Below are 21,560 nucleotides of genomic sequence, written 5' to 3'. Positions count from 1 at the left end.
AAAAAAAAAAAAAAAAAGAAAAGAAAAGAAAGAAAGATCAAATCCAGATTTTTCAATATCCAGCTGTAAGGTTCATAGCAAAAAACAATGATGGATGATGACAGAGCACGAGTGTCTTTATTCTCTCCTCCTTTGGAATTGGCAAATAGCTCTGTGTGGGCTGGAGTCCAGTCATGGGCCAGCCTGATGTGTGTTTATGGATCTCTGTGGAAAATAATCTCCTGAAACTCAGGACTTGAAATGCAAAATGAAAAAACTTTCAGACTCTCGAGTGTTGACTCGCTACCATGAGGATGCCCATCTATCCGGAGGACTCAGAAACGTACCAGAAAACCTATCAAGACATGCCATAATCTTCTCAAGGTCTCTCAGTCCCTCACATACTTGTAACAATGTCAGATAACTTCATTTGCTTGGAGTCAAAATTAATTTTTCTTCCATGGGAAGGTGGACTAAAGCCCCAGGAAAGTTCTATCTCAGAAGCCAGGTGCCAGGCCAGCAGAACAGATGTCCTCTCAGCATGAAATACCGAGGTTGCTTAAATGGATAAATATTTGAAAAACAGAACAGAACTATTTGAAAAACAACTCCAAGAACATCATGTTCATGGCCAGCCTTACCTGAGAGTAGAGGCAAGAACCTATGTTTGGGAACGCTGATTTTGTGATAATTTGCGGTATCAGTTCAGCCAAATCTGGGCCCTTTATTATTGCTAGGACAGTAAAGAAAAGGAAGGCTAAAAATTCCTGGGGGAAGGAACAGAGCTAGGTGCCTGCCTGCCAGGGAATGAAGGTACTCTAACTCTGACCGGCTGAGGAGCCCCTGGAAAGAGTGGACGCAGAACCGCAGAGAGAACCCCAGACGTCACTTCAATGGCACGGGGTTTCTTTGGTGCACGAGCGCTCCTCCTTCAGAAATCCTGACTGGGGGCGGCACCCCGGGGCGGGTCAGGCAGCTGGCCATCAGGTCTGCCTCTTGCCCATGTCCTGCGGCCCAGCAGTCCAAAGACGCTCCCGCTCAGCCAGCTCCTTGGTAGAGCCTTCTCTTGCGCTCCACGGCCACTGCTTCAGCTTAGGCCCTTGTCTGCGACTCAGCACCCCTGGGGCCCAGAAGACACCCCCCACCGCACCCCATGCGAGAGCCTATATATCTTTGCACCTGCTCCTTAAGGATATCTCTTTCCACGAATGTCCCCTCTAGTTTTCCTATTCTTTTCCTCAGCTTGATACTCACTTCTATGTTCCTAAAGTACTTAAACTGCACTTGTTTGGTTACAATTCTGTATTGTTCATGGCACAGTCACCTGTTTACACACCTGACTCAATGATCAGACTGTCAGTTTCTTCATGGCAGGAGTGGGGTCCATTTGTGCTCCACGGACGTGTTTCCCACATGAACTGTTTTAAAAAATATGTTTTAAAAGATCCTGTATCCTGAATTTTCCTTGTCTGTTCTAAGGTAAACATTGAACCTGGGCCACCTGGGTGGCTTAGTCGGGTAAGCGTTTGCCTTCAGCTCAGGTCCATGATCCCAAAGTCCCTGATTCAGGCTCCCTGCTCAGAGGAGAGGCTGCATCTCTCTCTGTCTCTCACCCCACTCATGCTCATGCTCTCTCAAAAATGTAAATGAAATCTTTAAAAAAAAATGAACTTGGACAAAATCTAGAATGCAGTCAACTTAATAAATGGCCAAGCTCATGAATCTAAAACAAGACAGGTATTATTTCAAAAACACTCATATTTATCATTTTGTATGATATATAAAGTAAGTCAACTGCTTTAAAAAATATATATATATATAAATATATATATATATATATTATTTGAATGAGAGCAAGAAAACCCATGGATGTGAGACAGAGAGAGGGGGGACAGAAGCAGACTCCCTGCTGAGCGTGGAGCCTGAAGTGGGCTCAGCCTGGGGCTCGAATCCACGACCCTGAGATCATGACCCAAGTGGAAATAAAGAGTGGGATACTCAACTGGCTGAGCTGCCGAGGTGCCCTTAGTCAACTGCTTTTCTACTAGGTTTATAGACGTGAGATTATTCATTTGGCACAAACCTTTCTTTCTTTCTTTTTAAGATTTTATTTATTTATTTGACAGACAGCAATCACAAGTAGGCAGAAAGGCAGGCAGAGAGAGAGGAAAGGAAGCGGCTCCTGGCTGAGCAGAGAGCCCAATGTGGGGCTTGATCCCAGGACGCTGGGATCATGACCCAGGTGGAAGGCAGAGGCTTTAATCCACTGAGCTACCCAGGTGCCCCAGCACAAACCTTTCTAAGGCCCTGTGCTCCCATCTGTATTTCCCTCTCTCAGTGACTATAACTTAAGTGCATATCCCAGGGTTTTAGGAGAGAACTATCAACCCTCAAAGGAGGGAAGGAGAGGCTCAAAAAGGGAAATATTTACTGCTCTGCTCAAACTCAAAGTCATCCTTAGGCATCATGAAATGAGGAAGGATACTGGTTCCTTCTAAGATAGGAAAGATAAATCAAGCTGATGGTTTTTGTTAACTGCCCAAGGGACTTTGAAGCAAGCAAATGGACTTAAACCTTTAAGGTACTTCTCATAAAAAATCTGGACTCTGGAGAAAAATTTTTCTGGGTGTTCCTTCCACTCGCTCACAATGCCAAGCATTTTGCACAGCGGCAGCTCTAGGGATTAGGGAGTTAGTTAGTTAGTTAGTTAGTTAACTGCCAGGGAAATTAGGCATCTGTACCTACCTCAGAAGTTTTAAAACAAATCCTTGTTTTGGTCTGATGGTAATTTAGTCATTCAACCAATTACTTGATACTTAAAGTGTTCTTACAAAGAGCAAGGCACTGTATTAGGGATAGGGAAGGTTTTTTTTTTTTGAAGATTTAGTTGTTTGAGAGAGAGCGAGCACATGAGGTCGGGGGTAGATGAAGAGGGAGGGAGAAGCAGATTCCCTGCCGAGTAGGGAGCCTGATGCCGTGCTTGATCTCACAACCCTGAGATCATCTCATGACCCTGAGATCATGACCCAGGGAGAAATCAAGAGTTGGATGCTTAACCGGTAGAGCCACCCAGGTGCCTCAGGGACCGAGAAGATCTAATCATACCCTCAAACTGCTCTCAGCTTAGCTGGTAACAAAGCCAAGTACACAAATGATGGGATAATAACTAATGATTTCAGGGCAAAGATGTATAAATGCTTCTCCCTCTTCATATATTAATCATTATGATCTCTGTATAAGCTCGTGAGGACAATGGTTTTATGTCCATTTTCTTCAGCACCTGATATGCAGTCAAGACCTGAATGGATATCCTCTCAATGTAGCTGCTGGGGTAGAGACTTCTAGTGTCCATGCGTACCGAGCTCCGCCCAGCACAGAGCGGGACTCTACCCCTCAGCCCCTTGCAGTTAGGTGTGGCCACGTGACTAAGTTCTGGCCAATGAGCTAAAGACAGAATTGACAAACGTTACTTCTGAGCCAAAGCATAAAAGAGCTAGTCTTCTTCCCCTGCTGTGGAGGCTGAATACAGGTTCTATGCTCTAGATCAGTGGCAGGACAAATCCAATCCACGGCCTGTTAGTTGTAAATAAAGTTTTGTGGAGACATAGCTATGCTCCTTTATTTACATACTGTCTCTATGTAACAGCAGAGTGGAGAAATTGTGACAGAGACTGTATTGCATGCAAAACTGAAAATGCTTACTGAAGAAAAAGAAGAAACTTTTTGAAGAAAAGCTTGTTGCTTCCTGGTCTAGCTGGTTGTGGCAGACGGTTGCACAGTCAGGGAGCTGCACACCCAGCTTCCAGGCCTTTGCTTGGTTCCTTCTGCTGATCTAGAGCTTGGCTGTGACTGCCGTCAGCTTACGGGATATCAGCAAATGAGAGGCGAGAAGCCTGATAAAGCTTAATCCCTGGGGTTTGCCCTCCTGCCAACCATGTGAAGAAGTCTGGTTTAGCCTCTCTAGAGAAGAAAAACCACATGGTGAGAGAGATGCCCAGACGGTCCAGCTGAACTCCTCCCTCTGCCAACTTCCAGCCGAACACAGCTGCATGAGTGATCCCAGGCTCATCCTGCACAAAAGTCACCCAAACAAACCTTCAGACTCCTGAGATGTTCTTCATTGTTAAGCCTCTAGGTTTGGGGGTGTCTTTTTACAGTGGGGCACACAGAAGGTGACGGAGACTCCATCAACCTGCATCCCTGAGTGACCATGGAAAGTGACCATGAGCCCTGGGCACACAGCATGAGCAAGCAGTAAATGCTAGGATTTGGAAAGGCTGCAGAGCCTCGTCCAGCTAACTAATGTAATATCGATACTAGAAGTAGGGTTCCTGCAAAAACCTAAAATAGGAGTCCTTGGGTTAATGGTCAGGCAGTAAGAATTGATACTGGAAGATATTAAAGTGGCAATTCATGTTATAAAGTAGCAAGACATTTAGTAAGACTGTTGTCTGATATTACCTGGGAGGCAGATTATAAACCTAATCCATTTGTGCCTCCAGAAGATGAGGTTCGGGAACAAAACATTAGTAGTGTGTGTTGGCTGCTGCTGGCTGTCTCTGGCAATGTATTCAAGAAGAGATGAGCTCAGATATCAGGAAAGAATTGGTCAGTTTTTCAAGTGACTCAGAAGAAAGTTCAGCTTAAAAGTATATGTTTGCCACAGAAACTCTCTTAAATCTGGAGAGAAGCGAAGAAGCAAGATAGCACAGAAATATGCCTTGAGAAGGACCATGGGTGTGGTTATCAGTACATGAATCCTTGAGAATCAAATAGTTCTTAAGAAATGACTACTGCCCAATCAACTCACAAGTCTAGACTGGAAGAGACTGTGATTGCTTGAAACGCAATACAAGCTTGAGATGGGCTCGAGGAAGAGCTCTTGAGGGTAGATCCAGGGACTAGAAGAAAAATGCTAAGAAAGCAGTTCCAAGAATAGAAACGGGGCTCAGAGACTAGACCCTGCTCCAGGGTAGAAACCCCACAATTACGTGCTCAGAAAATTTTCAGAATTGTCACGGATAAGGGGCTGCCGTTATGTCTCTCTTTCTTCTCCTTTCCATTCTGGAGGGGTTATAATGGTTATCCTGTCTTGTAAAATGAGGGGAGAGGGAGGAGGCCACAAGCTCCCAGCTCTCCAGATGAAGGGAGTCCTGCGCAGACTCAGAGCATTGCTCAGGAGTACTGGATTTCCAGTGGGATGTGGTGACTGGATGGAGCTCCAGGGAGGCAATTTGTTTGTTTCACATGTAGAAAAGGGACGATGATATGACTGATGACCAAGGGGGTTTTCTGTTGTTGCTGCAGAGCTGTTACTGCCGAATGAGCTAGTCTGTCCTGATCAGTGCCATCCCTTAAGTGTTTGTTCTTTCTTCACTTCACATTGGAGTGGGGGGGAAGGGGGGAGGAGGCTATCAGGCAACATCTGGTAGATTTGCTGCTCTGACCACTAAACCCTGGGAGGATACTCTGTATTTTGTCATTTGTATCTGTTTGTGTCTGTTTACTCTGATCAAGTAAACTTTCTCTCACTGGTGTGCTTATAAGAACATCATTCCAGGCCTTTGTCCTGCCCGCCACTTACTACGTGGTCTTTTACCACGATTACAAGTAAGAAACACTTTAATAAACTTGTGCTTTCCTATGTATCCAGTTATCTTTATTAAAATTCTTATTAGATTTATGTCCAGCAAACAATATTTTTTAAAATGATATCAATTTAACTTTACTAAGTTAATAAGTTACAAGGGGACACAGGAAATGAAAGGATGAATTCCTGAAAGTCTCTCTTTCCAGGTCTCCCTCTTTTTCCCTGCAGGCTCTATGTGGCAATCCAGGGAAAATCTGGAGGGAGGCAGAGAACACCCCAGCACAGAAGCTGAGGTAGACCTCAATAATAGGTTCACCTGTTACTAAAATAACTTCTGGGCTCTCCTCCTCTAATATTTTACTCATTTCCTCTTCTTCTGGGCTCCAACAGCCACAGGATACACTTTGCTGGGCCTCCTCCCTTTCCAATTCTCTTTCTTTTACCTGACTCCTGTGCTCCCACCTTAGATTTTTACTTTCTTTCTGTGATGGCTGATTTTGTGTCAACCTGACTGGCCACAGGGTGCTCAGGTTATGCGTTATTTCTGGATGTGTCTGTGAGGATGTTTCTGGATGGGATTAGCATCTGAATCAGCAGACTCAGTAGATGGCCTTCCCCAATGTGGGGGGAAGTCTGTAGAGGGCCCGAATAGAGCAAAAGGTGCAGGAAGGAATAATCTGCCCCCTTTACCCCCTGCCTCACTGGTGAGCTAGGATATCTCATTTCATCTTCTCCTCCTGAATTTAGCTGCCTTGGTTGTCAGGCCTTTGGACCCGGACTGAATCACACTATGGCTTTCCTGGGTCTCCAGCCGGCAGATGGCAGACACTCAGCCTCCGTAAATAGATCTGCAGGTAATTAGCCATTCTATTTGTTCTGACCTTTGGCTAACATTTCTTTTTCATAAAAGAATTTTACTCCCTATTTTGGGAAGGAATAAATTGAGAAGTAGTACTCCTATTTCTAGACGAAGTGACTTGTAAGAAAATATCTGAAGAGGGAAAGCCATGATGTGGACCAAGTTAAGACTTAGGCTTTGAAGGGAAGAAGAGAGTTCCGTGTGTGCTATGGGGCCGGACAGACCCCTTACCTACAGAGGGGGTATGGAAGTAACACGCAGCCTGTTTGTCTCAGGTGGTGGCCTGTTTTAAGCAGTCTAGTGGCCTGGAGAGCCTTCTCTGAGCTGGACTCTGTGTTTTAGTAATCACTTGGGTGGTAGCTGTAGAGACCGAGTTGAAGGAGATGAGGCTGACAACACAGAGGTCCTTTGAGGGGCTACTGCCAAACTCTGGGAGAGGGAAGATGGATAAAAGGCCTGAAGTAGACCATGGTCACAGAGAGAAGGGGCAGATCCAGAGAAACTTCTGAGGACTTTCTGCCAGAACCTGGTGGTTTAGGGGATGTGTGGGGGCAGGAGGAAGAGGGAAAGGAAGGTATTGGGGTACAGCAGGAAAAATATAGGCTCAGAAGACTGACAGCTAGAGTTTGGATCCCAGGCCACTTGCTTTGTGAAAGGTGACCTCCCTGGGCTTCAGGTAGTATCTGCCTTTAAGGAATGTGGCAGGGACTAAAGATCATATTTGTAGAATGCTTGACGTAAAGCAGGAATTCAATACAAATTTACAGAAATCTTATTTAAGGTTTCTATAGTGGGAAGGAGCGACTCTAAGAGAAGCTGGCTTCTCTTAGAAGTGGAAAATGGTCACTTTGGTTTCAGACATGCTGGGTTTGAGGTGCTTGTGAGTTTCAGGTGGAGATGTCTGGTGGTTGGCGAAGAACAAGACTTGAAGCTTAGGAGAGATGCAGGGGCCCGAGATGGATCTGAGTGACTGGATGATAGCTGGTAGCTAAAGCAGTGAGAGTTGATCTCCAAGAGGAAAAAAGGTAGATGAATTTTTAAAATGATCAGTTTCTAAAATGAGAAAATGATGGATAAGGGCGAAAACAAAATAGCGATGTTCAGAGTATAAGTCTTCCCTCTGTATACAGCTGAAAAATATCTAGGGGAATCCCTACTCCCAAGTATCTTTAAGAGCAGGTGTGTCTCAGCTGGAACAAACTGTAGACACATAGAAGACTCTAGACCACAGCACTTGGCAGATATGCAGAAGTGGGTACCAACTAGCTGATGTCTGTTCTATCCTTGATATGGGATGTAGGGGAAGGCGAGGGAAGTAAACAAAAAGCCAAAATAGCTTTACTGCATGTTTTAGAAATCAGATACTCCCTTGGGCTGATTAAGTCTTCTTCTATGTAAAGGTTCCCGGACAGAGGCTAAGGGTATGTTGGAAAATGACCACATGCTCTTCAAGCGGTAGTTCTCAGGATTATTCCCTCTGTCTGATCTGCACCAAGTGGACTGATTATATTACTTGAGTCCTGGCTCATCAAGGCATTTAGCAAAGTGTCATGATAACCTTGAAAGCAAGATAAGAAACACCTTAAACAGTATGGCTTAAAAAACGTTTTCAGGTGCATTTTCTTATTTAAGAGATGTGGCCAGATGACTGTGCATTTTGAGGTGTTAGTGGCTAACTGAACCCATGCATTCGGGAGGTACCTAGTGATTTACCACAGCCTGCAGACCTTGGACTTGTCCTGTTCGACATACTTATTAATGACTCGGACGAACACGTAGAATGCATGCTCACCACATCTATAGATGACATAAAGCTACCAACGATACTTAATATGTTGGATGACAGCATCACAAATTTTTTTTAAAGTGATTTCAACAAGCTGGACGAGGCCAATAGCAACAAGATTTAATTTATTGGGGATAAATGCAAAGTCCTGTCACTGGGTTCAAAAAGTCAACTGTACAGCGAGTCATATGATAAAGACCTGGGGGATGTGGTTGACCACAAGTTCAATAATAACAAACAGTCTGAACTTGTTAATAAAAAGCTAACTCAATCTTCCACTTTATTAATGGAAGCACAGGGAGGTAATAGCTGGTTAGACCACATTTGGAATAGTATGTATAATTCTGGCTGCCAGATTTTTAAAAGGGAACATAACACACTAGTGTATTCAGACAAGGGTAACTGTGGTGATGGGTCTGGAAATCACATTTACTGAAGGAATGATTCAAGGAACCAGCAATGTTTGGCCTGGATAAGGGAACACTTAGAGAAGATGTTGAGGCGGCCTTCAAATAATTGTAGTGTTGCTATATTAGAGGGAAGTAAACAATCTGTGATGCCCCAGAGGGTAAAACAAGGATGAAGGAGTGGATGCCACGGAGGGAGGATTTTCAGTTCGACATGGGCAGAAACTTTCCTATAGTCACTGCTGGAATGAAACTGAGCCAGAAGACTGAGGGGAGATGGCACGGGAGGAACTCTTGCCCTGGATAGAGGGGAAAGTAGAAAACCTCTTCTAACCTGTGCTTTCATGAACCTTCAGGTAGCAATTCCTGTAGCCAGGGCTGGACTCCAAAGGACAGACTGTGACCTCCACTTGGTACAGGAAAAACAAGACTGGGTCACATGTGGGCACATCCCGGTTCCAGTCTGATCCTGCTTAGTTATAAGCCACCTAGATGATTACTCTTTAAGTCTCAATCTTCTCATCAGGAAAAGAAACACACAAATTATTGCCCTAATGATCCTAGAATTTTTGCCGTGATCAAACGCTCTGTCTTGGGACTTATACCACTTGACTGGATTTACTTACTTCTGCTCAGTTCCTTGGAGCAGGAGTAAAGCCTTGTTCAGGGCAAAAGGTTTGGCCCTGGATAGTTCCTCCATTAAACTTGCCAAATAAATGAACGGAAGAATAGAGACTGTGGATGCGCAAGTACTTTGTAAATGGCAGAGAGCTACAGAAACATGAAGGACCGTTACTCCGCCTCTTCCACACACATGGAAAAGAAAACCCTGGTGATGCTGACTCCACCGAACACTTCTGCTAAGCATCAAAGATAGTGAGAATTTACTGGATCTTTTTAGAAGAAAACTCACCTGCAAACCTTCTGGGGTTTTTACGGGCTCATTTTTCTTTGCTGCTTCAATGGCTCAGAAATTGCTTTTCATAAACAAGTCAAAGACTTCCCGTGGCTCTTAAGATAAAAACCTAAATCCTTGGCTGCAGATACTGAATCTGGCCGGGTTTGGCCTTGAACTGCCTCACTGGTCCCTGTCCCGGCCCCTTTTCCTTCATCTGGCACTCTGGCCACCTTGGCATTTAGATCCCTGAAGGGACCAGGCTCCCTGTCTGAGCACAGAAGCTTCAAACACGTTGCTTTCTTCGCCCAGAAAAAATCTCCCACTTTCTTGTCTACTTCATGCCTGTTCAATCTGAAGTACGGGATCCCTTACTGGAGAGGATCCCTTACTGGAGAGGATCCCTTACTGGAGAGGTTCCCTTACTGGAGAGGTTCTTCTTAGCCTCCCAAGCTCATCTGCTGGACACCCTAGCAGGACCACTGACCTTCCCTTCACAGTTGCCCCCAGAGTTCCCAACACGATAGCCTTGGGAGCACTTGCTTATTATTTGTCTCCCCAATGTGTCTCCCTGATGGGATCAAAACTGTGACTTAAAATGGTCCACATAAGCTCATTTTTTAAAATGTCTTCTTATTTATTCAGAATCTAGAGATGTTTCCCCCAGAGTCAGGCTCACACCTGATAAAAAGTTAAGGCTAAGAGCACCCGCTGCTGCTTTGGGACCTCTGGTGAGTAACTAGGGAATGTCTTCTAGCCACATGTCAGCTAGTAACACAGCCCAGGAAAACCCACATGAAGAATGGTCAGAATTTTATGGCCTACACACCATCAGATCTTCCCAGGATTTCCTGATCTAAAGAACACCTCTTTATGTTATTATAAACTTACTTTCCGCCTGACCCTGTCATATTCCATCTCAAAAGTATAGGACATGACACTGTCTTATTTCCAGAGCTGAGGCAAGGGGCGATCACTGGCAAAAGCTAAAGGAGTTGTCTTCCTTGAGCAAACTGGTGATTTTACGGTGTTTTTATCCTGCCATTTTTTTTTTCTTTTAAAGATTTTTAAAAATTTATTTGTCAGAGAGATAGAGAGAGTACAGGAAGTCAGAGTGGCAGGCAGAGGCAGAGCGAGAAGCAGGCTCCCTGCGGAGCAAGGAGCCCAATGTGGGACTCGATCCCAGGATGCTGGGATCATGACCTGAGCCGAAAGCAGCTGCTTAACCAACTGAGCCACCCAGGCGCCCCTATCCTGCTTTTTAAGGTAAGCTTTGAAATTTGCATCATAGGCCTCAGACCCAGGGCTGAGGAAAGGCTCTTGGAAAATGAACTCACTTCTACAGAAGGGCTGCTTCCTTTCATCAGAGGACACAACTCCCTTTACTCCCCAGTGATTTATACACGCTGGTGTATTCCTGAGATGTCGGTGAGGCTCTGAAACACATCTTCCTGTGGAGTAGGAAGCAAACTGTGGTCTGCTGGACATATGGCACACAGCTCTTCAAAGATTAATGGGAACATGAGCCTTTGCTGGGTCCTCAGACCAGGGATGATAAGGGTGTTGGAAAGAATACCTCCTCCTAGCTTTGAAGTATCTGTGACTACAAAGGTTTGAGGAAATTTAGAGTGAATGGGAATCCCTCAAATAAGGTTTGGCAGGCAGAAGGCCTGTTGTCAAGAATTCCCTAGACACAGAGAAGCAAGCAAGGTTTGAAAAATTTTCAAACTGACGCAGAGGAGTTCAGGAGCCCTTGGGAAGTTTGCAATCTTTATTTTGTAAGTTAATGAGACCAGGAGCATCTCGGGGTCTGCGCAGATCTAGCAGGTTCTCAGTGTGCAGCCCATGAGTGCTGAGGACAGAAACCATACCCCTCTAGGGTGGGGACCACTACAAAGGCAGGTCTCCAAGGTGAATGTGGCCCCTGGTGGCTCGGCTTGTCCTGCACCTGTCCCTGGCTGCATCCTCCACCTGATCCCACTGCTAACTCACTCCCCAGAGCCCCCAGCCCTCTCCCTCTCTCCTCAGCAGGTGATTTACTCCGTACTTCAAACTTCAGTCCTCAGTGCATCAGTTCCCTCAATGTCCCGGTCCCTCCCTCGAAGCAGCTCTCCCTAACCTCTGCCCACCTCTTTCCTGCAGGCAGAGAAGAGGACGAGGTCCTCCTGTTCCAGCGCAACCTCACTCCTGGGGCCCTGGACTTGTCTCCCGGGCACTCCTCACTGACCTCTCCACTTCTCCTTGACCGCCTCCACCCCTGCAGCGCAGAGACCGGCCTCCTCCGCTGCATGGCCCCACTCCTGGAAAACACAGTTCTCACATGTGCCTCCCCTCCCTCCCTTCCGCTCACTCTGAACTTGTCATTTCCAATCGCTACCTTGCTTCCCTCCTTCCGCCACCTTCCAGCCTGTCAACTTTGCTCCTCGGGGGCTCTCTGTCTCCCCTGCCTGGTGGTCCTCCTGCCACTTTGCCTCTTCCTCTCCGTCTCTTTTGCTGCTCTGCACTGACACGCTGGCCTTTCCCAAGGCTAGACCCGGGGCTCTCATGCCCTCCTTCACACCACCTCTCTAGCCTAGTCTCATCTTCTCATTCATTCATTCAGTCAGTCAGTCTTTCATTCAGTCCTTCATTTACGGATTTGATATTTACTCTTACCGTGCCGACAGGCACTCTCCCACAGGCCGAGGAGGAATTAGGCAGGTATCTGACTGCCAGGAAATCTAACTTGGTGGGAAATCACTTAAAGAAATATCTAGAGAGGTGCCTGGGTGGCTCAGTCAGTTGCGGTCCTGGGACTGAGCCCCGCATCGGACTCCCTGCTCAGCGGGGAGTCTGCTTCTCCCTCTGCTCCTCTAACCCCCTCACCTCTGGCTCAGGCTTGCTCTTGCTCTCTCTCTCAAATACATAAATTCTTAAAAAAAAAAAAAAAAGCAATTCAATGTTACAAGTGTTATATGAACAAATGGGGGGCCTGTAGTGGGGAGGAGACTTCACAGTAGGGGGAAGACAGAGAGTCTGTCAGGAGATGAGAAACAATGTGCCAGCTGGGGAAAAGGGGTGTTCAGGAATCCCAGGTGGGGAAGTAGGATTCATAGCATAGTGGTATGGAACAGTGCTTTGGAATCAGGCACGTCTGGATCAAATCCCAGTCATTTTTCTAGTAACGCCAGGGAATTGGGCTGTGTTACTTCTGGAGGTCTCAGTTTTCACTCGTGTAACATGGGGACCATTGACCTGTCTCTTATGGCTACGTAGACTTAGAGAGGAATGAATGACAAGAGCTCAGCATGATGCCTGGTGTGCAGTAAACGATTATTAAATGATAATCATTATTACAGTAAATATATTTGTAACTTTAATAGATGTCTTATAACCATTACCGTGAATGGGACCTACTAATGAATGAATAGGTGTGGAAGATCTGTAACCAAGTACAGCACAGATCACTCAGCCCTAAAATGGAAGAAAGCAGCATCACATGCCATGACACGGACTGACACCGAAGACACTAACTACGCTGAGGGAAATGAGCCGGCACGGCAGGCCGTGGTGGCAGGACCTGTGTGGTGTGGTTCCGCTCACAGGTGGTGCCTTGAACCTGACAAGCTCAGAGCGCCAAGGATAGCTGTGGTCCCCGGGGGCTGAGTGGAGGGAGGATGGACTAGAGGATGGACCAGAGAGAGGTGATTGCTATATAGTAGTGACTTTTTTGTTATACACCGGAAGATGGCAAATTTTAAGTATAGGAGACATGAAATGCTAGGTTCATACGCCATTTTCAACAAAAATAAACCACCACCAACATGGAGAGCAAGACAGACAAATTGGGACATTTATCTGTTCCAGGTTTTTAAACTGTACTTATATTTGCAGACTGTTATGTACTTTTAGCAAAAATATGCCTATTTTTAAATTAAGTTTTGAAATTTTCTAAAGAGGGGATGTATCTAGGGTTGCCATTATGATTTTCCTAAAATCTGGACAGTAGGACCACCCTCTATGTAGAGAAGTCTAACAATTTTATTTCATTCTTGACCTTGGATTAGACCCAAGAGGGGCTTGCCTTTACGAAGTGCTCCTTGCTGGTTAACAGTTGTAAGTACATTTGGGAAACCCAGACTTGTATCTGAGAATTTATAACCTAATGAGGATGGAAAAATGGATACACCTGCGTCCTCACACAGGGACAAGAAGTGCAGCATTTGGAAAAGTCTGTTTAAAAACAGGCAAGCACGGGGGCATGGGTGGCTCAGTTGGTTAAGCTGCTGCCTTCGGCTCAGGTCATGATCCCAGGGTCCTGGGATCCAGCCCTGCATTGGGCTCTCTGCTCAGCGGGGAGCCTCCTTTTCTCTCTCCCTCTGCCTGCCACTGTGCTTACTTGGGCTCTCTCTCTATCTCTCTGTCAAATAAATAAATAAATAAATAAATAAATAAAATCTTTAAAAACAAATGAACAAACAAACAAACAAAAACCCCAAAAACAAAAATAAAAAAACCAGACAAGCATAGAAGCCTTAGAAAAGGGAATCTGTGTTTGGGCCATGGCAGGAAGATGCGTGGCTCACTGACCTGTGTCCCCTGGTTGTTGATGTCAATGGCATCACTCCACTCGCTTGTTATGTCCTCTAGAGATTCCACTCTCAGGAAGAGGCTGGGAAGTAAGTCTTTGGTCTTGCAGTCTGGATAACTGGAAATCTGATGATATAGTTCATGATGAATTGAGCACTCAGAAGGAATTCTTCTGCAATAAACCTCAAACTTAGGAATATCTGAAATTTAAAAAAAAAAGGCACATGAAGACTTAGGCCTTGAAGACATAGAGAAGAGATATTAAACATAATGCAGCAGGAGAAACTTCTGGAAGAGGGACGAATGATACTTTTATTTAAACATTCTTCACAGGATCACGGGTAGCTACTGAATTAAAAACCTCTGGAAAAAAATAAATAAATAAAAACCTCCAGAAAGAATACAGGCTTAATATTATTTAAATTCAATGCGACAAAATATACCTTTGATATTTTCCTTTATAAGGATTGTTACTGGACATCTGTTGTGGAAAATTATTCGAGGACTAGGGTCTTCAGAGAGGGTTAAGTAAGTCACTCCACAGTGTTCTTGATATGTCAGTACTACTGCCCTAGAATGAAATCAAATCAAATGACAGAAGTGGTTTAGAAAAAGATGAATGCTTACTCTCCTGGTACGTGTTTATTCAGATTTGTAACACTCACCACCCCACATCTTCTTCTCTTTTATCCACCAGAGGAAATGCTTCCAGAGAAAGGAGCCCATCCTCTCACCCACTAACCATCATACGCTAATTATAGCTTTACCGATTTTTTTTTTTTTCATGGCAATGTTAGCACATGATTATCATAAAATATTCAAAGACGTAAAAAAATATTTAAAAGGGAAAAAACATAACTTCTACCACTTAGAATTACAGCTAACCTTCCACTAATAACCCTGCTTTCTGCTCTGCTTTTCTCTGGGCAAATGTGCCTTAAGCTCTTCATGCACAGTCCCGTCCTCCTCAACAGTGCCTGGTAAGTCTTGGCAAGAGAGGAGCTGACGTGCTTTTAGAAGGAGTGCCAGAGAATCTGGGTCCTTGGTCTTTTTATATTCTAAAAGTAGGTAGGCTCATGATGCCTGCTGTCAATTTGCACAACATTGTCGAACTTTACGTGATTTCCACTTTGACTACCAAGAGCAAAACTGTCTTAATTGGCTTTGGAAAAACTGCTGTGTGGGCATAGGCAATGGAGACACTGAAATTTTCCAGTTTACACCACAGACGACCAAACAACATTTCATATCAAAACAGGAAAAAAAAAATCCTCTCTGAAGTTTAAATTGCATGGACTGATCAAATTAATGAAAGGAATTGGATATTTGCCAAAGGTGGCCCTCAGTTTACACGGATGGAGAGGGATGGACAGTGTACTGAAGAATTTCTCATTTGCCATTTATCCTATTCACCAGTGTGAGTCCTCCCCAAAGATCATATTTGTCTGAAATGCTAAAGTGAACTGTCCATTAGCATTTGGCGAAATCATATTAAGAACACCATCAGGGGCACCTGGGTGGCTCAGTGGGTTAAAGCCTCTGCCTTCAGCTCGGGTCATAATTCCAGGGTCCTCGGATTGAGCCCCTCATCGGGCTCTCTGCTTAGCAGGGAGCCTGCTTACCTTCCTCTCTCTCTCTGCCTGACTCTCTTGTGATCTCTGTCTATCAAATAAATAAATAAAATCTTTAAAAAAAATACCATCAAATGTGCAGGGTCGGAGTGAGGGGAGGACAGAGACAGGAGGAGATGGGGCTGTAGGAAGTGAATTCACTTGCAGAGTACAGGCCTTGGATGCATACCAAAGTTTTTTTCCCAGCCTAATTTTGAAAGAGCTGGGGCAAGCCAACCTCAGAGAATTTCTTCTTGCTAGCCAAGAAAGCTGGGAGCCAGGACTAACATATGGTATTTTCAATCGAATATCTAGTTTGGTATTCATAGATAAGATTAAATTATATTAATAAAATCATGTCTTCCAATTCTTAGAATTTTAAACATCAATCCCAAATGCAATTTTATTTAAGATTTTGCCTTTCTGTTTTAAAAATAAATTTTGTTTTCTCGACATAAGTTCACATCGCTTTAAAAAATGCTTCCTTAAACTCACCACACTTAGCTTCTCCAGCCAGAATATAAATATAACCACTCCTCTCCAGGATCAGGGGATCAGGGGATCAGGGGATGAAAAGTGTTTATAAAATCAGGGATATTTCTGAATGCTGTGAATGACGAAGGGGTGTGTGTAGGGAGCAGGGCCTCACTATTATGGATGACATGAGTTAGGAAATTATCTTTTAAACTATGACTATTAGAAATCTCTGTAGACATCAAAAAGTTAGGGAACTAAAGTCTCAAAGTCTGTAAATTCCCAATCATGGGAAGAAGGCACCTCTGGTAAGATCACAGTATGTGTTCTTTTGTCCTTTTTACATATACCATAAATAAGTTATTCCTGACAGCTACAGAAGGAACGTACTGCATGCAAGACAACCACAGACTAAAAGTCCAGTATGCACAAACCATTACATGTCTCCAGCTAGATTCTGTGGTTGTTATTTGCATAATTGGTAATCGGTAATTGGAGCAACTTGCGTGCAGGAACAACCACAGAACAGAGTCTTCTGTGACTTGTGTTTATCTAAGTTATCTCTCTTAATGGCTTTTAAAGAAAAATTCCATTTTGAAGTCGATGTAAAATATGGCAAAGGAGAAAGGTTTTCCAACTTGCCTCCCTCATATTTTAACCCTTGACAGAGGCTAAGAAGTCCTCTTGGAAGGTGATCTTTTCCTTGTGTTGTGTTGCCACCAATCTATGGGACAAACACTATCATTCCCCCCCCCCCCCGCCCCAAGGATAAGCTGTGTCAGCAGTAGAGGAAAAATCTTCACCGGTAGGATACTGGGCCAATCCACATGTGATCAAAGCATTTGCCCAATTGCCTACAATATCTAGAAGTCATGAAAAATAAAAGTAAAACCTAGTTTTACATCTGGGGAGCCCTGCAGCCGTTCCTCTGTCCCTCCCAGCACCTGGACGAAGAGCCGCACTGACAAACAAAGAAGGGCATTCACACAGAGGTACCTGGTGCAGAAGCCATTGTCCCCACGGTTTCTGAGGGGCACTGCTACGCTCTGTCTGGGAAACTCTTGTCTAACTATGGCCGGCAGGCTCCAGCCCGGGGAGCCAGCGGCACCTGCCGCAGGAGAAAAGGCCAGCAAGATCTGTTTCTGAAGCAGGGATGTGTCCAGTGGTGACTGGCTGACATCAGGCATTAAGTCCCAGCAAGGAAGGGAGCTGGATGTCACAGCAGACTGCTCTCCGCCTGGGCAAATGCTAAAAGTAGCACTGTCTGGAACATGAAAATACTGGAAAAAAGAGAAAAAGACAATGCTGAGATAGCACAGCGGCTACAACAATGGAGAGAAGTTAAGCTTTTGAAGGCACAGCTTCTAAAAAACCATAACTGTGGATTCTCAGGAGGTAGCCAAGTAGGGTACTCAGGAATGTTAGAATCCCAGGCCCAAGAGAAAGCCCTAATGAGACCATTACAAGCAGTGGGAGCAGGGTCTGCTTTTCTGGACATAATGAAACATGATAAGGCCGGGGCGATTTAGAAGGTGATGCAAAGTTCTCAATATACCCCAGGTACTGCAAAAATCCAGATGTCGTAAGGGGAGACATGCCATGTGCTAGAGAGGGAGTCCTCTTGGATAGGGATTGGCCAAACAGAAAGGGTGAGCCCTGAGAGGCCTTGGGCAGAAGAGAGCTGATGAGCTGGGAGCTTAGAAGGTAATTTTTGTGTAAGGCTTATCCTGAGGGAGGAAGAAACTCTGACCCCAACCCTCAGTTGAAGTTCCATAGGGTTTCTGGCACAGGTAGAGAGTCTTGGGGTTTCAGACTTAAAAAGGACCTTTAGAGATACTTTATTTAAAACCCCCCTTTCACATCTGAGGAAGCTGCTTTCCAGAGAACTGATGACTTGTCCAACAACACAGAGATGGTGAGTGGCAAAGCCCAGCCAGAGCCGGGCTTCCTGCTTCCTATTTGGTGGTTTTACCACTATCCCACATGGTGTTCCTGAGAGGCCAGGGATTACCATGTCTTTAAAGAAGTTCCCACACCTGCCTGATGCAGGGTAGGGTTGACAGAGGGGACACTCCCCACCTGCCCAGAAGAACCTGGGCCTTCCCTTTGTCTTCAGGAAGCTGAGGTAAGTTCATTGTGATGCTCGTGGTGTGGCTGCTGCTGGGTACCACCATTTCCTGAGTGCCTCACCTGTTTACTCATATTATCTCATTTAATTGCCACCAAAACCCTGCAAGGAATGTGAAATTATGCCTATTTTCAGATGAAGAAATGTCAGCATGGAAATCCCTGACCCAATGTCTCAGAAAGCACTAGGGTGGGAAGAAGCAGGAGAATTATCTGCACATATGCTGATTCTCTTGCCAAATCCTCACCTAAAATGTGAACATTGTTGACTTGTACCCCCCAGCTGGGGACTTCTGGTCACCCAGTTATTCTATCAGTACTTCGGTGAACCAAGATGAAATTCTATTATTCTGACATTTTTGGCAATACCATAATGCACTGTGAGCTTAGAAGTATAAGACTTCCATCCTATTTTATTGTTCTAATGTAATTTTTAGGAGCTGAAAGGGATAAAAATAAACGCAGACAGAGGTAAAGAAAGAAATATGTTCCTATGTGATCGTTTCAATAGCATAAAACAATAGCAGACCACTTAGCATATTACGTGTTCAAGTCCTTTTAAAAGATCTCCTTACTCTCCCAAAACATAAGTGTTCATTTTAATTGTATAAAGAAGTGAATCAAAAAAACCCTTCTTGGATTCATTTCCTGCATATCCTGCCAGCGAGATGTCCACATAAATGAGCAGGGACATTTTCACAGTTACTCTCCTCGTGGGCAGAGAACTCTGGGCTCCTAGATCCCGGCTCTGCGGGGCCGAGCCTCTGACCACATGGCTCCTCTCAGCCCTGCAGCCTGGGAGGCAGATGGTCTTTTCCATGAGCCCCAGGAGCCAGTCCTCAGGCCCTGGCCCTGCTGGGGGGGCTCTGGGTTAGCGAGCGTGCTGGAAGTGTGTGCCCCAGCCCCGAGCAGATGGGGTGCAGGCGGCACTGATCCGGCTGCGTGTCAGGATCTGCTGCTTTCATAGGATTTCTGCTCATGAATTACCTTGGAAGTGCTGACCAGGACAACTGTGCTTTAATTCAATAACAAGTAAATTTCTTTTTACCTATATTCAGTCACAGTTTTCTCTAGGCTAAAAAATTCATCTTACTTATTGCTGATATATCAAAACTGAAGGCGACAAATCGATCATATTCTGAAAGGCTTACCTCCTTTCCAGACTGGGGTTTGGAGACAGAGAACTGCGGCTTGTAGAATATCTGATATGGCATATTATTGACTATTATGGTTTTGTCTTCAATCTGAATAATTTGTATGCCCTGCTGTACCATGGAGGAGATGCAGAACTGACATAGCTGTAAAACAATTGAGGAAAGAATAATTTTCATAAAATACAATAAGGCAAAAAAATATAAGGCATATCAAACTTTCTTATTTTTAAAAGGTCATTTTATCTATTGGTTTGCTCTGGACAGTACCAATTTTACCTTTTGCTCCAGAGTATTTATTGGTGTCCCCTTTCAGTCTCAAAAATGTCCCCGCCCTTAAAAGGGGCCACTATTACAACAGGGGATCCCAGTGAACCAGTTCTTTCTGCTGCTACGGTACAATGATGGAGAATTGTTTTCAAGTTTTATAACCAATTTCCTCACAAAACATTTATCTATAAACACTTTTACTTAACAGATGTCACACATCTTTTCAACATAAAGAATTCAGTTAAGCATTCCTCTCCCCTTCTTCATGCTTATCACAGCAGCTCCCTCGCCAAAGGCCTAGTGGGGACCACTGGGTGTTCTGAGGACTTGGAACAGTGATGATGATTAAAAAAATCAATGCTTGGCCCTCATATGCTGCTTTCTTGTGAGCTGCTTTTTGATGTGTGTTAACTCACAGAATCCTTACAAAACCCACTTAGGGCAGCTACTATGATCCCCATTTTATAGAAGACAGCAATGAGGCTTAAAGAGGTTAAGTAACTTGCTCACGGTCATAAAGACAGAGACGGTTTAGCTGGGATTGGAAACCATGCAGTCTGACTCTGTGGTATTTCTCTTACCCACCATGTACCCTGTCATTCCTTCACCGCAGTACTGACAGGTGGTCAGAGAAGATATCCGTTGCCTGACGATCTCCACTTAGTAAGTGGTAATGTCAGGACAGCAGTTCTCAAAGAGTGGCCTGGGACTCGTGTGTGTGTGTGTGTGTGTGTGTGTGTGTGTGTGTGTGTATGTGAGTGAGACGGGGAGTCTTTGAGATCCTTTTAGGGGGTCCAAAGGTCAAAACTGTTTTCATAATAATACCTAGATGCTCTTGTCTTTTCTACTCTAATTCTCTAATGAGTGTACCGTGGAGTTTTCCAGGGGTTTTATGACCTATGATGTCATCACTGTCACGGCCAGCAGAATGTATGCTTGCGTATTCTTGCATTCTAAAGTTTTTGTATTCATTTCTAGTTTGATGGATACCAGTGGCTAAAACCCACATAAATAAAAGTGTTTTGGAGGTCTGCAATGATGTTGGAGAGAATAAAGGGGTCCCAGCCCTAAAAAGTTTGAGAATCACTAGGAAAGAATAAGGAGACATCAATACATATAATAATGTATTTTCCAGCAGTCCGTTCATTTGTTCACATTCATGTAGTGGCTGTGGCCACTCTCTGAGGTGCAGGAGGTACTGGGTGTTGGATGGTGTATTGTGACATTTTTCCTAGGTTTTGATGGTCGATCTCAACTTACAAGTCTTCAGCTTTGGGTGATTCACGCTTACAGTTCTTTGCCATTTACACCCATGTTACAGTCTTCTGGCCGGCAGCGCATAAACATGTGTTGCCCAGACAACTCTGAGGAAATGGATACCAGCCTTGAATACTGAAGAGAAACAACTTCTTTGTATCGGAGAAATTTATTTTTAAAAAGTCACCAAATGACACTAACTCTTTTCAAGAAGCTCTTCAAAGACGCCCGTCAAAATTGAACTTCTCCCCGGAGTAAGGTCATTCTGAATCGCGCTACTCTGATGAAGTAGCCCTTCGTCTGACTGGGGAGGGCTGAGATAATGAAGAAGGTAGGAAGTGCAGCATGAGACCTCATGAGACACTATGATATTGTGCTGCCGAACACACAGGTTAATATCATTTGTGACCGTATTACTCAAATTAATTGCTTTTCATAGACTTTCGAAAAGATGGAGGCTGAAAATCACACACCATCAGTATTTAGCTCAATAACCGAGGAAGTAGGTTTTCTGTATTCATATAGTCATGGGTACCAGTTCTCTGTTCAGGAACAGAACTCCCTCATAACCTTTGGTTCTACGGGA

At 44.5% G+C, this 21,560-nt stretch overlaps 1 protein-coding gene and 1 long non-coding RNA gene across 5 annotated transcripts in view; one reads left to right on the top strand and one right to left on the bottom strand.

The window, feature by feature from the left end:
• Window positions 1–21,560, bottom strand: part of VPS13B (vacuolar protein sorting 13 homolog B) — a 756,179-nt gene that overhangs the window by 26,809 nt on the left and 707,810 nt on the right. For all 3 annotated transcript variants that reach the window (XM_059394925.1, XM_059394927.1, XM_059394926.1), the window contains 4 exons: window positions 19,448–19,594; window positions 17,166–17,449; window positions 14,529–14,656; window positions 14,086–14,285 (listed from right to left, as the gene is read on the bottom strand). In XM_059394925.1, coding sequence (XP_059250908.1) covers window positions 14,086–14,285; window positions 14,529–14,656; window positions 17,166–17,449; window positions 19,448–19,594 — 759 coding nt within the window. The remainder of the gene's footprint in view (window positions 1–14,085; window positions 14,286–14,528; window positions 14,657–17,165; window positions 17,450–19,447; window positions 19,595–21,560) is intronic.
• LOC132014201 (uncharacterized) lies at window positions 5,807–21,115 on the top strand. Of its 2 annotated transcripts, none has more exons than XR_009403238.1 (3): window positions 5,807–5,862; window positions 6,317–6,423; window positions 21,039–21,115. It is a non-coding gene; the product is annotated as an uncharacterized LOC132014201 (long non-coding RNA). The 2 variants fall into 2 exon arrangements; XR_009403236.1 differs by lacking the exon at window positions 21,039–21,115 and adding an exon at window positions 8,978–9,147.

Source organism: Mustela nigripes, chromosome 3 (genome assembly GCF_022355385.1).
Source record: "Mustela nigripes isolate SB6536 chromosome 3, MUSNIG.SB6536, whole genome shotgun sequence".
Taxonomy (NCBI): Eukaryota; Metazoa; Chordata; class Mammalia; order Carnivora; family Mustelidae; genus Mustela; species Mustela nigripes.
Note: the sequence above shows the minus strand (reverse complement) of the source record. Positions and strands in the feature narration are given on the sequence as shown.